The sequence below is a fragment of the Polypterus senegalus genome, chromosome 4, assembly GCF_016835505.1.
Source record: "Polypterus senegalus isolate Bchr_013 chromosome 4, ASM1683550v1, whole genome shotgun sequence".
In the NCBI taxonomy this organism is placed as follows: Eukaryota; Metazoa; Chordata; class Cladistia; order Polypteriformes; family Polypteridae; genus Polypterus; species Polypterus senegalus.
The window spans coordinates 62975838-62994648 of record NC_053157.1 but is presented as its reverse complement, the minus strand read 5'-3'; the positions used below and the strand labels follow the sequence as shown (position 1 = coordinate 62994648).

Below are 18811 nucleotides of genomic sequence, written 5' to 3'. Positions count from 1 at the left end.
CAATCTGCCTTGAAGTTTTCGGCATGTTGGTCCAGCATTTTCGTCTTTGTTTTGTACTGTAAGACAAAAAAGGATTCATTCAAGTGTCTAGTGTCAAATTTCACATTTTTTCTGATTCAACATATGAAAAATGAGCACCCAAACACCTAAAACACAATATGAAAAATCCTAGAGTTGTAAGACATTAATACTAACCAATATAACAAGCCAGTGTCCATCTTGGTGCAAACACATTAAAACTAGTTAAAAAAAAAAACACACACACACACTGTGTAGGACAAGAGGTGAGAATTCTTTTAAAATTACATACCACAGGATATCTTTTCTGCTTTTTCTGCCAGTTGAGAATCACTTTCTGGAGCAGAAACAAGCAGAGAGTGCACTGGAGACTTCGGGGGAATTGTTAACTTTCTTGGGGAAGAAGCATAGCGTGGAGTTGCAGACAAAAATGAGTATTCAAATTCTGCAAGAACAAATTACCATGTATGAAAAATTATGAATTGCTTTTCACTGCATAATAAACTCATTCAAGTTTCAGTGAATTTAAACTTAGCTAATGCATATTTACAAAAAAGCAAGACTTTAGCTGACCTTCTTTAATGTAGTTTATTTTTTAATAATTACTAGGGGGCTTTGCCCCCTGCTCGCTTCACTCGCCAACCCCTGTTTTTGGCTTTCCGGATACACTCTTATGATTTTTTTTTCTTTGAATTGTTGCTATTTCATTAGTTTCACTTTTATTTCAGAACTTCATTAAAAACAATATTTGGAATCTTTGGAGTCCCAACATGCTGAATCTTTTTAATGAGGTCAGTGAGACATGTGTACTTTGTACCATAATTCAGGATAGGTTTCTCTGTTTGGAATTGCAGCACATACAAAACGATTTACATCATCAGCAATTTATTTTGCAAAATAACCAATAAATGCATGTGAGGTAAACCACATTTTTGAAATTCTCGGTCTTAAACTTCAAAGCCTTGCAATATTTACATGCTTCTGACATAACACCTATGTCCATATATTCAATCTCTATTCGTCTTTTGTTATGTCTCCGAGTAATAATTTCTCTTTGTTTGCGCTAATGGGATCTTTACATTCTTTTTTTTGACACTTTCGTTTTTTTTCTGCTTTCACATTCTGTATCTTGTACCCACGTTTTTTTTTTTTTTAAATCTTTTGAATTCCACTGTTTTTATTATCTCTAACCTGCTCTGCACGTGTTTGGCCCCCTTGTTTTTTTAACCTCTTTATGACGTTTTACTTTGTTTTCTACTCTCTTATTTCTGACCTCGCTTTGTCCTTTTTTTTTTTTTTTCCAATGACACCTGGTCTGTGATTATTTTCCCTTTGTTTGAGTAATAATTCCCGTTTGTTTGCGCTAATGCAATCTTTACTAACTTTTTTTGATACTTTCTAATTTTCCTGCTTTCATATTCTTTAACTTGTTTTGCATTTGTATCACGCCAGCATTTTTTTTTTTTTGAGCCTTTCGAATTCCACTGCTTTCATAATCTCTAACCTGCTCTGCATGTGTATAGCGCCAACGTTTTTGAAAATCTTTATGAAGTTCTACTTTGTCTTTTACTCTTTGTCTTTTAATTCTTAGCCCAATTGGATGTGCTTTTTTTCCAATTTCACTTGTTCTGGGCTGATTCTTACTTTCCTTATTTTCTGAATTTGCACCTATATTATTCTTTTTCTTTTTTGCATTTTTTTCTCTCCTACGATTTTGAGTCTCTTTTCTCTGCGCTGCTCTTTCTTCTTTGCTTAGTCGTCGACGTTTCATCTATAACGTTTTGTCCTTATATGCTTATATGCGTGGAGAGCCCTGGATCTGTGTGTGCTCAAAGCCTTTACACGACCGAGTGTTTTGCTGCATGTGGTCTTATTTGATATTGGTTGTAAGTAGGGCGTGTCTTGCAAGAATCTCATGTTCAACATCCTGCGAGATGATCCTGGGTCAATCTCTTGGCACAAAGTCTCAGGGTTAAGGTCCCCGCGAGACAAAACAGATTGGCCACGGAGTGTCTTAAGTCTTTTAAGTGTCTTCCGTGATCTTGTCTCATCTCCCTAGTCTTTCTCTCCCAGGATTTTTTTTGTTTCTAATACAGAGAAATACAATTTTGTGTCAATTTATGGTACCTAATCAATCTGAATCATAGGCACTTTGCAGTCTCTATGTTGATGGACTAATGGTAGTACCCCAGATGTCCACATGACCATCATCATCAAATTCTTTCAAATTCTTTCATGTGAAGCCTGAAAACCATGAGGACTGATTTAGATCATTTATATTAGGTAGAATGCCCAGTGGGGTCTTGGCGGTCTCGTGGCCTTGGAACCCCTGCAGATTTTTTTTCTCCAGTCCATCCAGATTTTTTTCCTTTCCTCCTGGCCATCAGACCTTACATTATTCTTTGTTATTTAATATTGCCTAATGCTTTGTACACCAATATACTAACAACCCAATTGTCTTTCATTCACTCCGAATATGAACCCAATGTAGGAAGCACTTTAAGTTAGAGAATATTTTGTCTGTGGCACCTCAACAAGAAAACCACCTTTTTCCACCCTCTCAAATTTAGACAGTTTTTAATGTTTAGAAAATGTATGGGATTAAATCACTTAAAAATATATACACAGAAAGCGTCTTTATCTTCCCATCAACACAATTTTTCCATTATCTCTAAATTCAAAACTTTGCTAAATAAAATCTGCCCAACTTACCTAACCTCCCACCTATTTCTATTCCAGAAGAAATATTGATCAGTCTTAAAAATAGTTTTATATATTATAGAAATGCTGTCTAAGTCTCTTTCTTTTAAAGATCCCAAAGTACAGTGAGAAAAGAATCTTTCACTCAACATTTCAGTAAAGGAGTGGAAGGCAGCCATTCATAGAAGTCACTCTAGCTCCATATGCGTAAAGCATTCAATTAAAAAATTTTATCAAACACATCCATCTTGTTTAAAATTGTCCAAAAAGTCCAAACTGCACATTTTGTAATTCAGCTCCACCTTCTCTAGTTCACCTGTTTTTGGCATGTACCAAATTAACAGCATTCTGGACAAACATTTTTAAACATCTTACCATGCTGTCGATTTGTATGAATGTCACTTCATCTTGCCTAGCAGCATGCAGTAATTACTACCTGTCATAACTAAAAGGCAGGTGGCAGAGTCAGTAATGTGAACATGTTCTGCAATTATTCTTGCAGCCATTGTTTCAGAGATAAATCGTGGCTACAAACAAGCGGGTACTATATTAATGTAGGTTCAGAAAATGGATGGAAAGATGCAATAGTACACCCATCATTCAGAAATGGACAGAGGGGCAGTAGAGAAGATATTTTGCAATTTCCTTAAAAGTTGGACCATGTATATTACCCTGCTTCTGTTCTTACTGGCATCACTATGTCCTGCATGCCATGATACATGATAATTATTACAAATGGTAATAGTCTATGAGTAGATGATCAAACAACAGGCAAAGCCTTATGGAGCATATCACATATCCATTGAACAGTTTATCTGAAATCAGATAAATCACTTGTAATTTTCTTTCCAAGCAATCTACCCATAAGAAATAAATCTAAGTCAGGCACAGAAGCAAAATTAAAATCTGTATAAAGTTTAAAAATGATCTGCCTTTAATTTGTGTAGTGTAATTACTTTAGGGGAAAATACTTTATATTTGTTTCACGTGTACCATCCTACAATGAACATTACTGCAAGGTGCTTCAGAGATATATACAGCAAAAATGATTTATTTGTTTATCTCTGAAAACTGAACATTCACAAATTTTTGAGGAGTATTATGAGGTGAATCAGTTGCCAACTTTATGGATAAAAGTCCATTGATATAAGACAACAATAAGTTACTTCATTTTTTATTTCTTTAGCTATCTATCTGACTAATATTAACTACTAGCAAAATACCCGCACTTCGCAGAGGAAAAGTAGTGTGTTAAAGAAGAAAAAGAAAAGGAAACATTTTGAAAATAACGTAACATGATTGTCAAAGTAATTGTTTTGTATATTTGGCAGCAACGTCACGAAGTTGTTTTCGTCTAGCTGCATCAGAAAATGTACCACTACATCCGACACGCCTCCTTTTTAGTGTTTCCTCACAGCTTGGATTGCTGCTGTCAATCTGCTTGAGTCTACACACATATACATATACACTAAAGGATTATTAGGAACACCTGTTCAATTTCTCATTAATGCAATTATCTAATCGACCAATCACATGGCAGTTGCTTCAATGCATTTAGGGGTGTGGTCCTGGTCAAGACAATCTCCTGAACTCCAAACTGAATGTCAGAATGGGAAAGAAAGGTGATTTAAGCAATTTTGAGCGTTGCTTGGTTGTTGGTGCCAGACGGGCCGGTCTGAGTATTTCACAATCTGCTCAGTTACTGGGATTTTCACACACAGCCATTTCTAGAGTTTACAAAGAATGGTGTGAAAAGGGAAAAACATCCAGTATGCGGCAGTCCTGTGGGCAAAATGCCTTGTTGATGCTAGAGGTCAGAGGAGAATGGGCCGACTGATTCAAGCTGATAGAAGAGCAACTTTGACTGAAATAACCACTCGTTACAACCGAGGTACACAGCAAAGCATTTGTGAAGCCACAACATGCACAACTTTGAGGCGGATGGGCTACAACAGCAGAAGACCACACCGGGTACCACTCATCTCCACTACAAATAGGAAAAAGAGGCTACAATTTGCACAAGCTCACCAAAATTGGACAGTTGAAGACTGGAAAAATGTTGCCTGGTCGGATGAGTCTCGATTTCTGTTCATTTCATTCAAATGATAGAGTCAAAATTTGGCGTAAACAGAATTAGAATATGGATCCATCATACCTTGTTACCACTGTGCAGGCTGGTGGTGGTGATGTAATGGTGTGGGGGATGTTTTCTTGGCACACTTTAGGCCCCTTAGTGCCAATTGGGCATCGTTTAAGTGCCACGGGCTACCTGAGCATTGTTTCTGACCATGTCCATCCCTTCATGACCAACATGTACCCATCCTCTGATGGCTACTTCCAGCAGGATAATGCACCATGTCACAAAGCTCGAATCATTTCAAATTGGTTTCTTGAACATGACAAAGAGTTCACTGTACTAAAATGGCCCCCACAGTCACCAGATCTCAACCCAATAGAGCATCTTTGGGATGTGGTGGAACGGGAGCTTCGTGCCCTGGATGTGCATCCCACAAATCTCCATCAACTGCAAGATGCTATCCTATCAATATGGGCCAACATTTCTAAAGAATACTTTCAGCACCTTGTTGAATTAATGCCACATAGAATTAAGGCATTTCTGAAGGCGAAAGGGGGTCAAACACCGTATTAGTATGGTGTTCCTAATAATCCTTTAGGTGTGTATGTATATATATATATATATATATATATATATATATATATATATATATATATATACATACACACACATACACATACATACATATATATATATATATATATATATATATATATATATATATATATATATATATATACACATACATATCTTCATATATAGTGTGTGTGTGTGTGTGTGTATATAATGTAGATAGGTGTGTGTGTGTATATATATATATATACACTGCTCAAAAGAATTAAAGGAACACTTTTTAATCAGAGTATAGCATAAAGTCAATGAAACTTATGGGATCTTAATCTGGTCAGTTAAGTAGCAGAGGGGGTTGTTAATCAGTTTCAGCTGCTGTGGTGTTAATGAAATTAACAACAGATGCACTAGAGGGGCAACAATGAGAGGACCCCCAAAACAGTAATGGTTTAACAGGTTGAGGCCACTGACATTGTTCCCTCCTCATCTTTTCTGACTGTTTCTTCACTAGTTTTGCATTTGGCTACAGTCAGTGTCACTACTGGTAGCATGAGGCGACACCTGGACCCTACAGAGGTTGCACAGGTAGTCCAACTTCTCCAGGATGGCACATCAATACGTGTCATTGCCAGAAGGTTTGCTGTGTCTCCCTGCACAGTCTCAAGGGCATGGAGGAGATTCTAGGAGACAAGCAGTTACTCTAGGAGAGCTGGAGAGGGCCATAGAAGGTCCATAACCCATCAGCAGGACCAGTATCTGCTCCTTTGGGCAAGGAGGAACAAGATGAGCACTGCCAGAGCCCTACAAAATGACCTCCAGCAGGCCACTGGTGTGAATGTCTCTATCCAAACAACCAGAAAGACTTCATGAGGGTGACCCAAGGGCCCCATGTCCTCTAATGGGCCCTGAGCTCACTGCCCAGCAGCATGCAGCTTGATTGGCATTCGCCATAGAATACCAGAATTGGCAGATGCACCACTGGTGCCCTGTGCTTTTTACAGATGAGAGCAGGTTCACCCTGAGCACGTGACAGAAATGAAAGGGTCTGGAGAAGCCATGGAGAACATTATGCTGCCTGTAACATCATTCAGCATGAGCAGTTTGGTGGTGGGTTAATGATTGTCTGGGGAGGCATATCAATGGAGGGTCACACAGACCGCTACAGGCTTGACAAAGGCACCTTGGCTGCCATTAGGTATCAGGATGAAATCCTTGGACCCATTGTCAGACCCTATGCTGGTACAGTGGCTCCTGGTGCACGACAATTCCTGGCCTCATGTGGTGAGAGTATGCAGGCAGTTCCTGGAGGATGAAGGAATTGATACCATTGACTGACCACCACACTTTCCTGACCTAAATCCAATAGAACACCTCTGGGACATTATGTTTGGTCCATCCAATGCCACCAGGTTGCACCTCAGACTGTCCAGGAGCTCAGTGATGCCCTGGTCCAGATCTGGGAGGAGATCCCCCACAACACCATCTGTCATCTCATTAGAAGCATGCACCGATGTTGTCAGGCATGTATACAAGAACACAGGGGCCATACAAAGTGCTACGTACAACTTTGAGTTGCTGCAATTAAATTTTGGCAAAATGGACTAGCCTGCCACATAATTTTTTCACTCTGATTTTTGGGGCATCTTTGAATTCAGGGCTCTGTAGGTTGATCATTTTCATTTCCATCAAACGATGTGGCATCCTTTCGTTCCTAACACATTACCCAGTCTATATCAGTATAGATATCCAGGAGGATTTCCTTTTCCCATTGAGATCTGATGTGTTTTCAAAGTGTTCCTTTCATTTTTTGAGCAGTTTATATATATATATATATATATACACACACATACATACATACAGGTATACACATATATGTGTATATATATGTATGTGTGTATAGCTTTGGTCACTGAGTGCAAGGGAAAAAAAAAATAAAATGTAGTCTATAAGTTATTAAACAGTAAAACATTTAACGTTTTAAGAAGTAAAGCTACATTGAGCACTACTGGAGTGGTTTCGGGTAAACTACATTTTAAAGACTGTAACACAACAGGTAAGTAGTACTAACAGCAGCTAAAATGTATATGGATCATCTCTCGGTAGTAGGTCTTCGTTGACGATATGAGCGTCGCGGTGGCTCTCGTGTAGACTGGAGAGATGGCCCTGCCAATAACTGGCCGGGATGGCACTGTCGGTCCTCCACTCTTGTGCGTGTCTTCATAATCCGACCTGACGACCTCATAATCGTATACGTGTAAAAAAAGTGCAAAGCGCCTTAATATAAGTTTGCCGCGGTCTAGAAATGGGATCCCGTGTTTACAGTTGTCTGGGCTATAGCTCATGGGAAGAAGGAAAAAAAATTAAAGTGTTTACTTTCACTTAAGGCAGAAGCGCAGTCAGCGTCTCAAAGGCCGGCACAGCTACGCATGCATGCGCGCGCGCCGGCTGCCCGACTTTTGTAGTATTTTAAGTGCAGGAAACGCCACTTTTTGCAGACACGTTCACGTGATCAAAAGTCTCCGCGCTCTTTAGAGGTATTGCTTTCTCTGCGTTCATAGTCAGTTCATGTGAGCCGCTCGGAGTACATGCATCGAAGCTTCTGAGCTGTGCTGGTGCTATCTCGTGCGATCTCGCGATATCCACGGCTTTATTTAATGTTAGCTAAGACCCTGCACTTAAAAGTTTCTCGCTACAGCAATTTTAACTCTGTTACAAAGTGATCCAAAGTCTCGTTTATACCTTGTGTCTTCTCATTAAACTTGTATCTCGCAAATAAAGTATTCGCCGTTTTTCTTCAGCGTTCTTTGGGAGCTCTTCCTTCTTTTCTACGTACTGCAGTCAGTTCACGTGATTACATGGGAGGCATGATGATGTCACACGCAGCTCCGCCCCCCACGGCCGTCGAGCTAACGTCCATTACAGTATATGGAGAAAAATAGGTTCCAGTTATGACCGTTACGTGTAGAATTTTGAAATGAAACCTGCCCAACTTTTGTAAGTAACCTGCAAGGAATGAGCCTGCCAAATTTCAGCCTTCTACCTACACAAGAAGTTGGAGAATTAGTGATAAGTGAGTGAGTGAGTGAGGGCTTTGCCTTTTATTAGTATAGATAACAGTGTACTCCATTCAAACATTCAAATTACTAACTTAAACTATGCAAATTAGCAACAACTTGGTAGCATATGGCTTCCCATATCATTGCTGTAAAACAAAAGCAAGAAAAAATTGTGACTAATAATTTTAATAAAATGTAATACAATTTTTTCTATTTCTACAACCATTTCTCCTGTTTTAATGTCTCAGGATCCTAATCCAAAAACAGCAGGTACTAGGCAACCCTTTAAAAGCCACTAATTAGACTTAAGCTCATTGTAACTAGTATATTACACTGTATATAGAATAGCTCACCCCTGTTTGTGTGTGATGGATTTATGGGTTCATCTTCCAGGTCTCTTGTATGTAAAGTAGAAATATCCCTGTAGACAGTAAATTAAGAAACAAAGCTGATACCGATGTAACATTTATAGGATTTGCACAGTTAGCAGAAGATTATAACTGAGCAAGCAGAAACTTCAACAAAGCTGAGTACACATGTAACAGACAAATATTTCTTTAAAACCCGTTTGCTTTTTCTACTTCTCCAGCTCTCATAAAGTGGGAACATAATTTTCAGAACTCAACAACCTATTTTGCAACAGTATCAAGCATTACTTATCTTTAACTGATATTTTATTGATATAATGTATCATCTTTTTTTTTTTAACTGACCACATAAGACATCTTACCTGGTATTAAAAGTTTCGATTCTCTGCATACTGTTTCGTCCAACTGAAATATCTGTTCCTATATTTTGTCTGCAAAACATTTGAAATACTGAAATGCATATGTATACGTTAAACTTATGATAAGGCATGCTATGTTCTTCAAATATCCAGCTTTCAAATAACTTAGAGGGAAATTCTTCAGAAAAAAGATCTGACATTATCCAAGCAATGCAATAATAAATCCTTAAAATAAAATAACAGTAATTTACCTAACATGCCATTCTATTTTCTGTACATTTATACATCAGCACATATTTTGTATCTTTAATGATACACTACACAAAAAATAAAGCCAAAATAAACAGTTTGTATTTCATTTTCAGACAATAGCATTGAACTCAGGGAATTCAATTTAACCAAAATACAGTATTTACAGTAATTTATTGTATACCCATTAAAACTACTATATTCTATGTGTTGTGCTTTTAAGTAGTTTATCAACAACAAAGTGCCCTTTCTCTGACAAGATACAGAGTTATTATTGATATACTGGATTTTGCTTAAAGACCTCTTAAAACATAGAAAGTCTCCATAAATAGTACTGTGTATCTAACAACTTGGCCTGAAAAGGAGAATCTAAAACTTTTATATGTGCCTGATCATTGCAAATTCCCATCTAATCACTGAATACACATGGTGCTATAGGCAGATCATGCATTGCCTGAGCATTAGGTACTTCATCAGCCACTTTTAAGTTAGAGGTTGCCTAGTTACACAAGCTACAGACTCCATTCTCAATTCTGTGTGCAAATCAGGAAGCAACCCTGACTTGTGCCCAATCAATTGGCAGGCTCACAGATTTATTATAATATCATATTATAGTGTAATTTATACACATTCAGGTACTTGCAGGTTGGATACAAATAAGCTCCAAAGTAAAATTTTAAAATCTTACAAGACACACGGTTTTTCTGCCATTTTCTGGAAATCATTAACATCTGTAGTAGGGATGGAGTTGGCAGAGATGTAAAGGTTCTTTTGATTTCCAAGCTGTTGTTCACTAGAACGTTTTTTGTTGTCCTCCTGCTGAATTTCCGGTTTTAGCTACAGAAAAGGTGGAAACATAAATAACTTAAGGAAATCTACTCTGAAAAAAATACCTGCCTAGACAGACGACACAAAAAATAATGCAAACTTTTATATTCTCTTATAATATTTTTTCACATAACAACTGTATTACTGTGCAAGCATTTATAAAACTATATAGTAAAAATGGGGTCGGCTCAGGTTGGATGGTTGGGAGAGTGGCAAGAGTGGCAAGACTACGTTGGTTTGGACATGTATAGAGGAGAGATACTGGGTATATTGGGAGAAGCATGCCAATGATAGAGCAGCTAGGGAAGAGGAAAAGAGGAAGGCCTAAGAGAAGATTTATGGATGTGGTGAGAGAGGACATGCAGGTGATGGGTGTAACAGAACAAGATGCAGAGGACAGAAAGATATGTAAGAAGATGATCAGCTGTGGCAACCCCTAATGGGAGAAGAAGAAAGAAGAAGTAGTACTAGTAAAAATGTAACAGATTATAAAGAAAGGGTAATAACAGATATTTAGGAAGAAACTTAAAGATAAACAGCAGTGTAATAAGCAATATATTGATATCAACAGAAACCAACCATCGCAGAAAAGTTGAAAATTAAATTTCTTGGTTAACACTCACAGCAAAGAGATGAATTGCTGCTTTTTGGATATTTGACGAGTTATAGTTAGAAACAGGGTAAAGCTGTGGCCTTGGTGGTTGTTCAGCTAAACTATAGGCTGGACCATGAAGCTCCTTTAAAAACACAAGGAATTATTATGAAATATTGTAACTAAATAATACAGTACAATACAGTACTAAAATAATTAGCATAGCTCTAAAGTTAAAAAACTATCAGGTATTTTCCTATTGAAATTACCTGTTCATATTTTATTACTTGCATGGCTCCCATGACTAGTGCTCATAATCAAGTGCAAAGAACGGAATAGGTTATAATATTAAGTACACTGTTAATTGTACATCTGTACTCCACAACCTAATGTATGTGCCATGTACAATGAAAAGGAGTAAAAGCACAAAAAAGATATAATGTATGATATTGTCATCTGTTATCTGTTAAGAGACACATAAAACATGCTTCATGTTCACTGTTGTGTAATTATATTTTATGTCTTATTGTTTCCATAAGCAGATTTACTGTATTAGTCGGACATTACTTAGAAATTTTTATAAAATATTTATCCTTTTAGTATGCTGCTGAATTTTTTTTCTCCCTGTAATGTATTATATTTAACATATATTTACTCAAAATATAAAATACGTGAAAAATGTTTAAATATAATCTCTACCCGTGCATCCAAAGCATTCTGTAGTTTCAGATATACAAGTTCTTGTTCTTGCTGTTGGATAACTCTTTGGCATTCAGCAAGCTGCCCAGAGGTCTATTGGAAAGAAAAAAAAATACATAAACAAAAAAGTAAAAAGGATTTAAAGTGCCATATCAAATGACACATTCAGCAGTTAAGAGTTATACAGATATAGTGAAAGTCTTCATCCATCCATCCATCTTCCTAACTTGGTTATCTAGGGCAGGATCATGGGGCAGATGGAGCAAATCCCAGCAATCATTTGATGCAGAATACCTGGACAGTGTGCCAGTCCATTGCAAGGAGAACATACACAACACCACCAATTCACCTAACCTGCATGGCCTTTGGGAAGAAACCCGAGTAGAACCCCTGGAGGAAATCCACTTGGACAGAGGGAGACAATGCACATTGTACACATGGAACTGCTAGGACACAAACCCTGCTCTTCCTACTGCTAGGCAGTAGTACTACCATTGCAATGCCCCTAAAAGACATGTGCAATGCTGAAACATTCATTTTTCATTGAACATTGGGTGTAAATTAGGAACCAAACCTAATGATGTGTCAGATCATCAGAAGGATTAGTCTCTCTCTGTCTCTCTCACACACACACAGAAACACACTTATATTAGAAAAATCCATGTGGGAAACTGAGCAAAATTACAGAGATGTTATATATAATTTTCCATCATAAACAAACAAAAGCTCTGAAGCAAAGTGTTTGGTATTGTTTAATTTATAACTGTCTAACAAGGGAGCCAAGTGATTGATTTAGTATGCTTAATTTTTCCAACAATTAAAATATCACTAACAAAATTAGGATTAAAGAATATAAAAATGAACAAAACTTAAATTAAGAAAAGGACACAAGAGAAACTGCTAAAATATACAACATATTTAAACTAGACAACATAAAACAATTGTCTAACATGTTGCATATGAAGTCACATTTTACATTTTCACATTTAAGAGATATAAAGTATTGGCATTTGTAAATGAGTGCAAGCAGATGATTTTAGGGAGGCTAGCAGGCAGTGATATCATTATCATCGACTTTTAAACTTTTTTAGAGCAAGGCTTTATAAGGTTGAAAACAGAACACTCTAAACGAATGAAAAACAAAATACCAACAGATTATAAAGGGATTCCCAACTAAAAACAATCCTGGATATTATTATATTGCATTATATTTAAATCAGCAAATGGGTATTTCACTTTTAGATGGTTGCATAGAAAAAACAATGAAGTTAAAATGTATTTACCTAAAGCACTACTCATCCATCAACTCGGTGCTATATTTCAAACTTTTAATTTTCTGTTGTGCAAATATGTTAAGAATCTAAGTGTCTTTATATATATTCCAAAACAGCAAGAACTCCAGTATGTAGCCAAGAAGGTATATATTTTTGAGACTGCATGAACATATGTGAATTTAGTACTTTTTTAATGCTTTCAAATACTTTCTTCCAGCTTCTAATCAAAATGTGTAGATTGCACCCCTGACCTTGATATAGTCTGCATTGACCATAGAGGGTTGTAATAAGTTATAAGTATGCTTTGTGAAAATACTTATTCCTTAAATTTTATTATTCAGACCTGAACAGCTACAGTGACTAGAAAAAAACTTAAGATGCAGATTTCTACTTCAGCTTAATTACTGTATTTACTGTTCTGTGTCTGTAGTATGTTGATCTATTCTCATTTTCATTCATAAAAATGTAAATACTGTACTGATATTTTATTGAAAATGAATTACTGAATACATCATATTTACATATAACTACATACTTTATCTAAAATGCAACATTTCCTCATTTACTAGTATATTTAGTTTGTGTTTTCACATGTAGAATTGACAGACTTGTTCAGTTCTTGTCCCAGTTACTGTCTGTGTGGAATCTGCATATCTTACTGGTATCCATGCAGGAATTATCTGGGTGCTCTAGTTTCCTCACATAATTATAAAAAATATCTATAAACCACTGGAGTCTGAATGTAAATTCTTTTTTGAGATTTACATTTTTTAGCCAAAAGTAGAGATCTGAAACAGTGTGCACATTTTTTTTGGTTCTTTAAAAATCATTAATATCAATCAGCTGAAAGATTCCATGCTTTAAAACTTTGGTTTGGTTTCATAAAGGGATAGAGACCAAATGAACATTAGGACCTCAAAAAAGTGAAGTTTGGAGTCAGTAAAGTGATGAGATTACATGCATATTTAAAAGATTTATCAATTCTTGAAAGCCAGAGCCTGTCCTGGTGCAAGAGATTAGCTCATTCTGAGACAATTTACCTCTGCCTTTATATAAACACAAGGACATTGATAGTTCAAGTGCATATCTTTTGACTATGAAAAAAGTAAGAGTTGACAACAATGAACTCCTAGTATTGTAATGACATGTCCACTATCCATTAGGGATAAATAATTCAAATAATTAATTTATTCCGAGGTAATAATTAACACTGATATTAATGAAGAATCCTTTTTAAGATACCTTTTTTAGTGCAGTTTCTAGTTTCCCTGTTTTTTCAGTCAGATCTCCTTCAAGATTATGGAGATTGCTTATTTCCTTTGTTAATGTGGCCCTTTCTGCCACAACAGTAGCAAGTTCTTCACACAACCTGATATTTTCTTCCTTGAGATACTTTTTCTCCTAAATAAAACAAAAAACATTCCGCTCTAATAGCACAATCGGTATATTTTCATATCAACCTTTTTATTAACTGTTTATTAATACTGCATATTAACAGCCACCAATTATTTTGCTCCAAGGTTTCTTTAAACAGTGACCAGCAGAGTTGCCATGTAATTTCTGAAAAACATTGCCTGTCCCAATTCAATATTTTTGGTCCCCTTTTGTTGCTGGGTTATAACACCTTTTACATGTGATCTGCAACGAGAAGTCAAGCAAAATGACACCCTTTACTGGCTAACTAAAAAGATTACAATATGCAAGTTTCTTGTATGAAGAAGGAGCCTGAGCTGCCTCGAAAGTTTATATATTGTAATTTTTTTAGTTAACCAATAAAAGGTGTCATTTTGCTTGACTTCAGATTGCATCCATAATGGCTAACATGGTACAACACTCAGCTATTACATGTGATCTGCAAAATGTCACTGGAAGAAAGAAATACAATTAAAAGTATCAAAAAAGGGTGCTATTGATTTAAATTAAAATACAGCACAGTTGTTCGGTGGATGAATTTGGGAATACTTTAGAATTTCACTGGTAGAGTACATAAGATATACACTTCACAACAGAGAAATCTGTTAAGATTACTAAAATACACTTTATTACTAAGAAAGATGGGCATTTCACAGGCTGAATTTTAGCAGACTAAGGAACAGTTTTCGACTAATAAACTGCCACAAATTTGGATACAAGGATCTGGGTGTAAAAAAAAATGTGCCTATTTGTATAAGAAGAATAATGCTGCTCGTGAAAAGGCACAAAGTTGGGCACCAGTCTTTCAATTGATACAATGACTAACAGTGAACTAGAGGTCTGCGGTACCCACAGGACCCAACACAAGGTTTTGCAGTATAGGATCAAATTTAAGATTTGTGAACAAACACAAGTGGTTAGACTTTAATCACATAGTGAGACGTTAGCTGTTAAAAAGCATAGATGAACCTTTTAGAAAATTGCTTCCTGAAAAGTAAATCAATGTAAATAATTTGTACATGTATATATTAGAACACTGCAACAATTTAGACGAGACCAAGCCATTTAGTCCATCAAACCTCACAAATCCTATCCAAAATAAAATTAAGCTAAATATGAAACACTGTAAAGTCCTACTGTCTACCAAACTATTTGGTAAATTATTGTGTGAAACATTTCTGCAAAATTTACCCATAACTAGCTTTCACCTGTGTTCCTGTGTTCTTGTGTAAGAGCTTATGTTAAAATCACAGCTGGGATCCACTGAACTAATTCCTTTCATAATTTCCTGTGTTTGAGCCAATTCTGGACCCATCTACACACTGTACTTTGAACTTCTGCTCTTTTAGTTTGAGGCCTAGCCTCACATATGGTACTCACCAAACGTTTTCTGAAAGTCAAGATAAATAATATCATATTACACATGTTGACTTTTTACTAATACACCAGTTACTGCCATTTGACGCTTATTCTGTTCCTTTATCTGCCCATAATGCACATTAAGTTCACAGGACTATAGTTACTTGGGGCAAGCTGATCACCCTTTTAATATAATGGGAGAATTATTTGTTAGACTTTAAATAAGTGTGAGTGAGTTTTCAAATGAAAAAGGGATTATGATGCTTATGCATAGCGGTCTGTAAAAGCAGATGCATCATAGTGATTAGTGGCTAGACTTTTTTTTTTTTTTAGATTCTGCTTTTTTAAGAATTTAACAATGCACTTAGACTACATGTCACATTAATGTGCCTTTTAAAGGGAAAACTGGGATTTGGTTGGGAGTGATATGGAAATTTTACTGGAGTGGAAGAAAGAAGGCAGAAATGTGTGGAAATGAGATGGAACTTTGTCAGGAGCAGCCAGAAGCAAGACTGAAAAATTAGCACTGCACTGATCTCTATATTGAACCAAAAGTCATCAATAAACCCAACAAGGACATCACTATTATATGAGAGGAAACCAGAATACCCAGAGAAAAGACATGCAGACATAAAGGGAATGTGTAACTCAAACAACAATGTAACAGCACTGGGAATTAACCCCCAGGATCCTAGAATGTGTGAGACAATAACATTCAACATTATGTCACCTCCACTGGAAAACTGATTTTTGCTTTTATTATTCAATATAAGTGAATACATGAGAGAATGTTAAAGTAAACTTTGCAGTTTAATTTGGCGCTTAGGCAGAATGAGAGAAATGGCAGTCTTACCGAGGAATAACTTTTAACACTTTCCTCTAGAAAGTTAACACGGCTTTGCAGTGCATCAATCTTGCCACGTTTAGATGTTATCTGCCTCTGCATTCCCATGGCAACTTTTATTGCTGTCAAAATATAAATGCAATACTGAAACAAACAACTTATATGAAGTTAATGAGTAAATACAATGAAATTTGCCTTCAGAAAATAAAGGTGGGAATTTAGATATTATTGCAATACCCTAGGTAAAGCCCTAAAGTTTTTCTGAGTAAGAAAATAATCAAGGCTAAATATTCAAAATCAGGGACAACAAAAACATGACCACAGAATTACCTAAAATATGCAGACAAAGGCTTTACATAACAGCGAAAAGTACAAAAACATTTATTTATATAAAAATATCTTTGCAGTCTTTATCAACTATCATCCTTAGCATAAAGACTTACTTTAATTCATATTCGTGATTGAAACAAGTAATTAATGTTCTCATTACATTATTTGTAATTTTTGATGTTCAATATGTATTCATGTACCAATGCAATTAATTGTATTACTGCTTCATGTTATATTTCATATTACATCCCAATCAAAACAGTGAAATACTATAGACAGGAATCAATAGTGAATTCCCCTATGAAAAAAATAAGCATAAAAAAGAAACCTATATCCAGATGACCATAAATAAGAGTTGTCTCTGCTTGTATTATACTAATTTTAACACTTCACTGGCATAACTAAAGACTACATTCCCATTAGATACATATTCTTCTTTCTTCACCCGTCTTCTTTGACAAGCCACGCTTTCTATTTTTGTCAGTCTCATACTATACCATGACCATCAGCTCTCTGAAGGCTCTTCAAAGTGTTTCTGGTTTGCTCCAGTTCATCCTTCGTTATTGTTAGCTGTGAATTCAGCTTAGCCTCCAACTTTTCCATCTCTTCGCATTTACTGAAATGCTTTTTCTTCATATCTTCCATTTCCTCTGCAAAACCATTCAATATTCAATTAAGTACAGCACTATGTCCATTAAGTCTCTGAATATAAAAACATCAGAATTAAGAAAATTTAATGATGGTCACTTATATTATCCATTTATCTATTTTTACTGGACCCTTTTATTCCACTACAATTTAGAAAGCAACCCTTATCAAGGTGCCAGTTTATCGCAAAGCACATTAATTTTCACACTTCCACTAACTTACTTCAGGCCAATTTAGAATTGCCAGCCTAAGTAAGTTGGTTGTTTTGTATGTGGAAGGAATCCCAGAAAAAACACAAGATGCGCCTGATGCACACTCCACAATATATATGTAATGAATGAGATGACTGTGAATTCCAGGGGCAACAGTGCCAACCGGACCATTGCGGCCCAATATAAACTGAGCTGAGGGAAAAAGAAAAATGAAGTACTTGGTAGATTAATCACTATGTGACATTTAGCAAAAAAGTAAAATATGTCAAGTCAGATTTTCCATGAACATGTACTGTGCCTAAAAATAATTAACCTACAATGCAGTGCTAACTATATGTGAAAACAAAGTAAGGAACTGAATATTACACTTGGCCAAAAGCAGACATAATGCCACTGTGAATGCCTTTTTTGAATCTCCTCAAAGAGAAGCTTATTTTTTCCATGTACAGCTCAAATAAAGTTGTCAGGGAGATTGGCAATACCTAATTGCCCTGATTTAAGTTTATGGCAGGATTGTGTCTTTCGCAAAGATATATTCTACACACACATAGTGTAACACAAAGGAAGCGTTCTTCAAATAGAGGGGAAAAAAGAGAAAGCCCTCCAATTATTTTATTCTTAATATTCAATCACTTATCTTTGAAACTGCAAAGACGCGAAGATGATACCTGTTATTTTTGCCATCTGATTTTGTTGAGCTTCAAGCTTTGTTTCAAGTTGATTTTTCTCCAAGGTGAGCTCTTTGATAATATTCGTTTTCTCAGAATTTGATTCCATCAGGTCCGTCTTCACTGACTCAATTTCTTTAAGTCTGTCATTTAAGTTTTTCTTTGTTATCTATGCCAAATAACAACAAGAAAATGTACTTCATAACGCTGTATTTCAGAATATATCTCCATTTCCTTACTCAGCTTTGTTAAATAAACATGCTGGGTAATTGTGTAACATTAAAAGAAAGGATGGCTATACAATCATAATATTTTTTTTAATGTGATTAACCAAAATATAAGCATAGTATTCGGCATAAAGTATATTTGGGGGTGAGGCAGTGAAACATACAGATCAATTGATACAAATTCAGTGTTTAATAGTTTTAATAGTATTATTTCATGTTGTCTGGTGGAAAAGGAAAGGTTGATTTTGTGATGTAGTTAGCTCACAAGTTTATTAAAAAAAAAAACAAAATAAAATCTGCTTCTACAACCACAAAAAAAC

General features: G+C 36.0%; 1 protein-coding gene across 5 annotated transcripts in view; it reads right to left on the bottom strand.

Moving 5' to 3' along the window:
* Positions 1-18811, bottom strand: part of LOC120527397 (coiled-coil domain-containing protein 158-like) — an 87705-nt gene that overhangs the window by 8683 nt on the left and 60211 nt on the right. For 4 of the 5 annotated variants that reach the window (XM_039750767.1, XM_039750768.1, XM_039750771.1 and 1 more), the window contains 11 exons: positions 18265-18433; positions 17234-17386; positions 16416-16528; positions 14033-14191; positions 11517-11609; positions 10849-10962; positions 10086-10234; positions 9152-9220; positions 8775-8842; positions 311-463; positions 1-56 (listed from right to left, as the gene is read on the bottom strand). The exon at positions 1-56 is cut by the window's left edge and continues 46 nt beyond it. In XM_039750767.1, the coding sequence (XP_039606701.1) occupies positions 1-56; positions 311-463; positions 8775-8842; positions 9152-9220; positions 10086-10234; positions 10849-10962; positions 11517-11609; positions 14033-14191; positions 16416-16528; positions 17234-17386; positions 18265-18433 (1296 nt within the window). The remainder of the gene's footprint in view (positions 57-310; positions 464-8774; positions 8843-9151; positions 9221-10085; positions 10235-10848; positions 10963-11516; positions 11610-14032; positions 14192-16415; positions 16529-17233; positions 17387-18264; positions 18434-18811) is intronic. The other variant, XM_039750770.1, reaches the window with a different exon arrangement.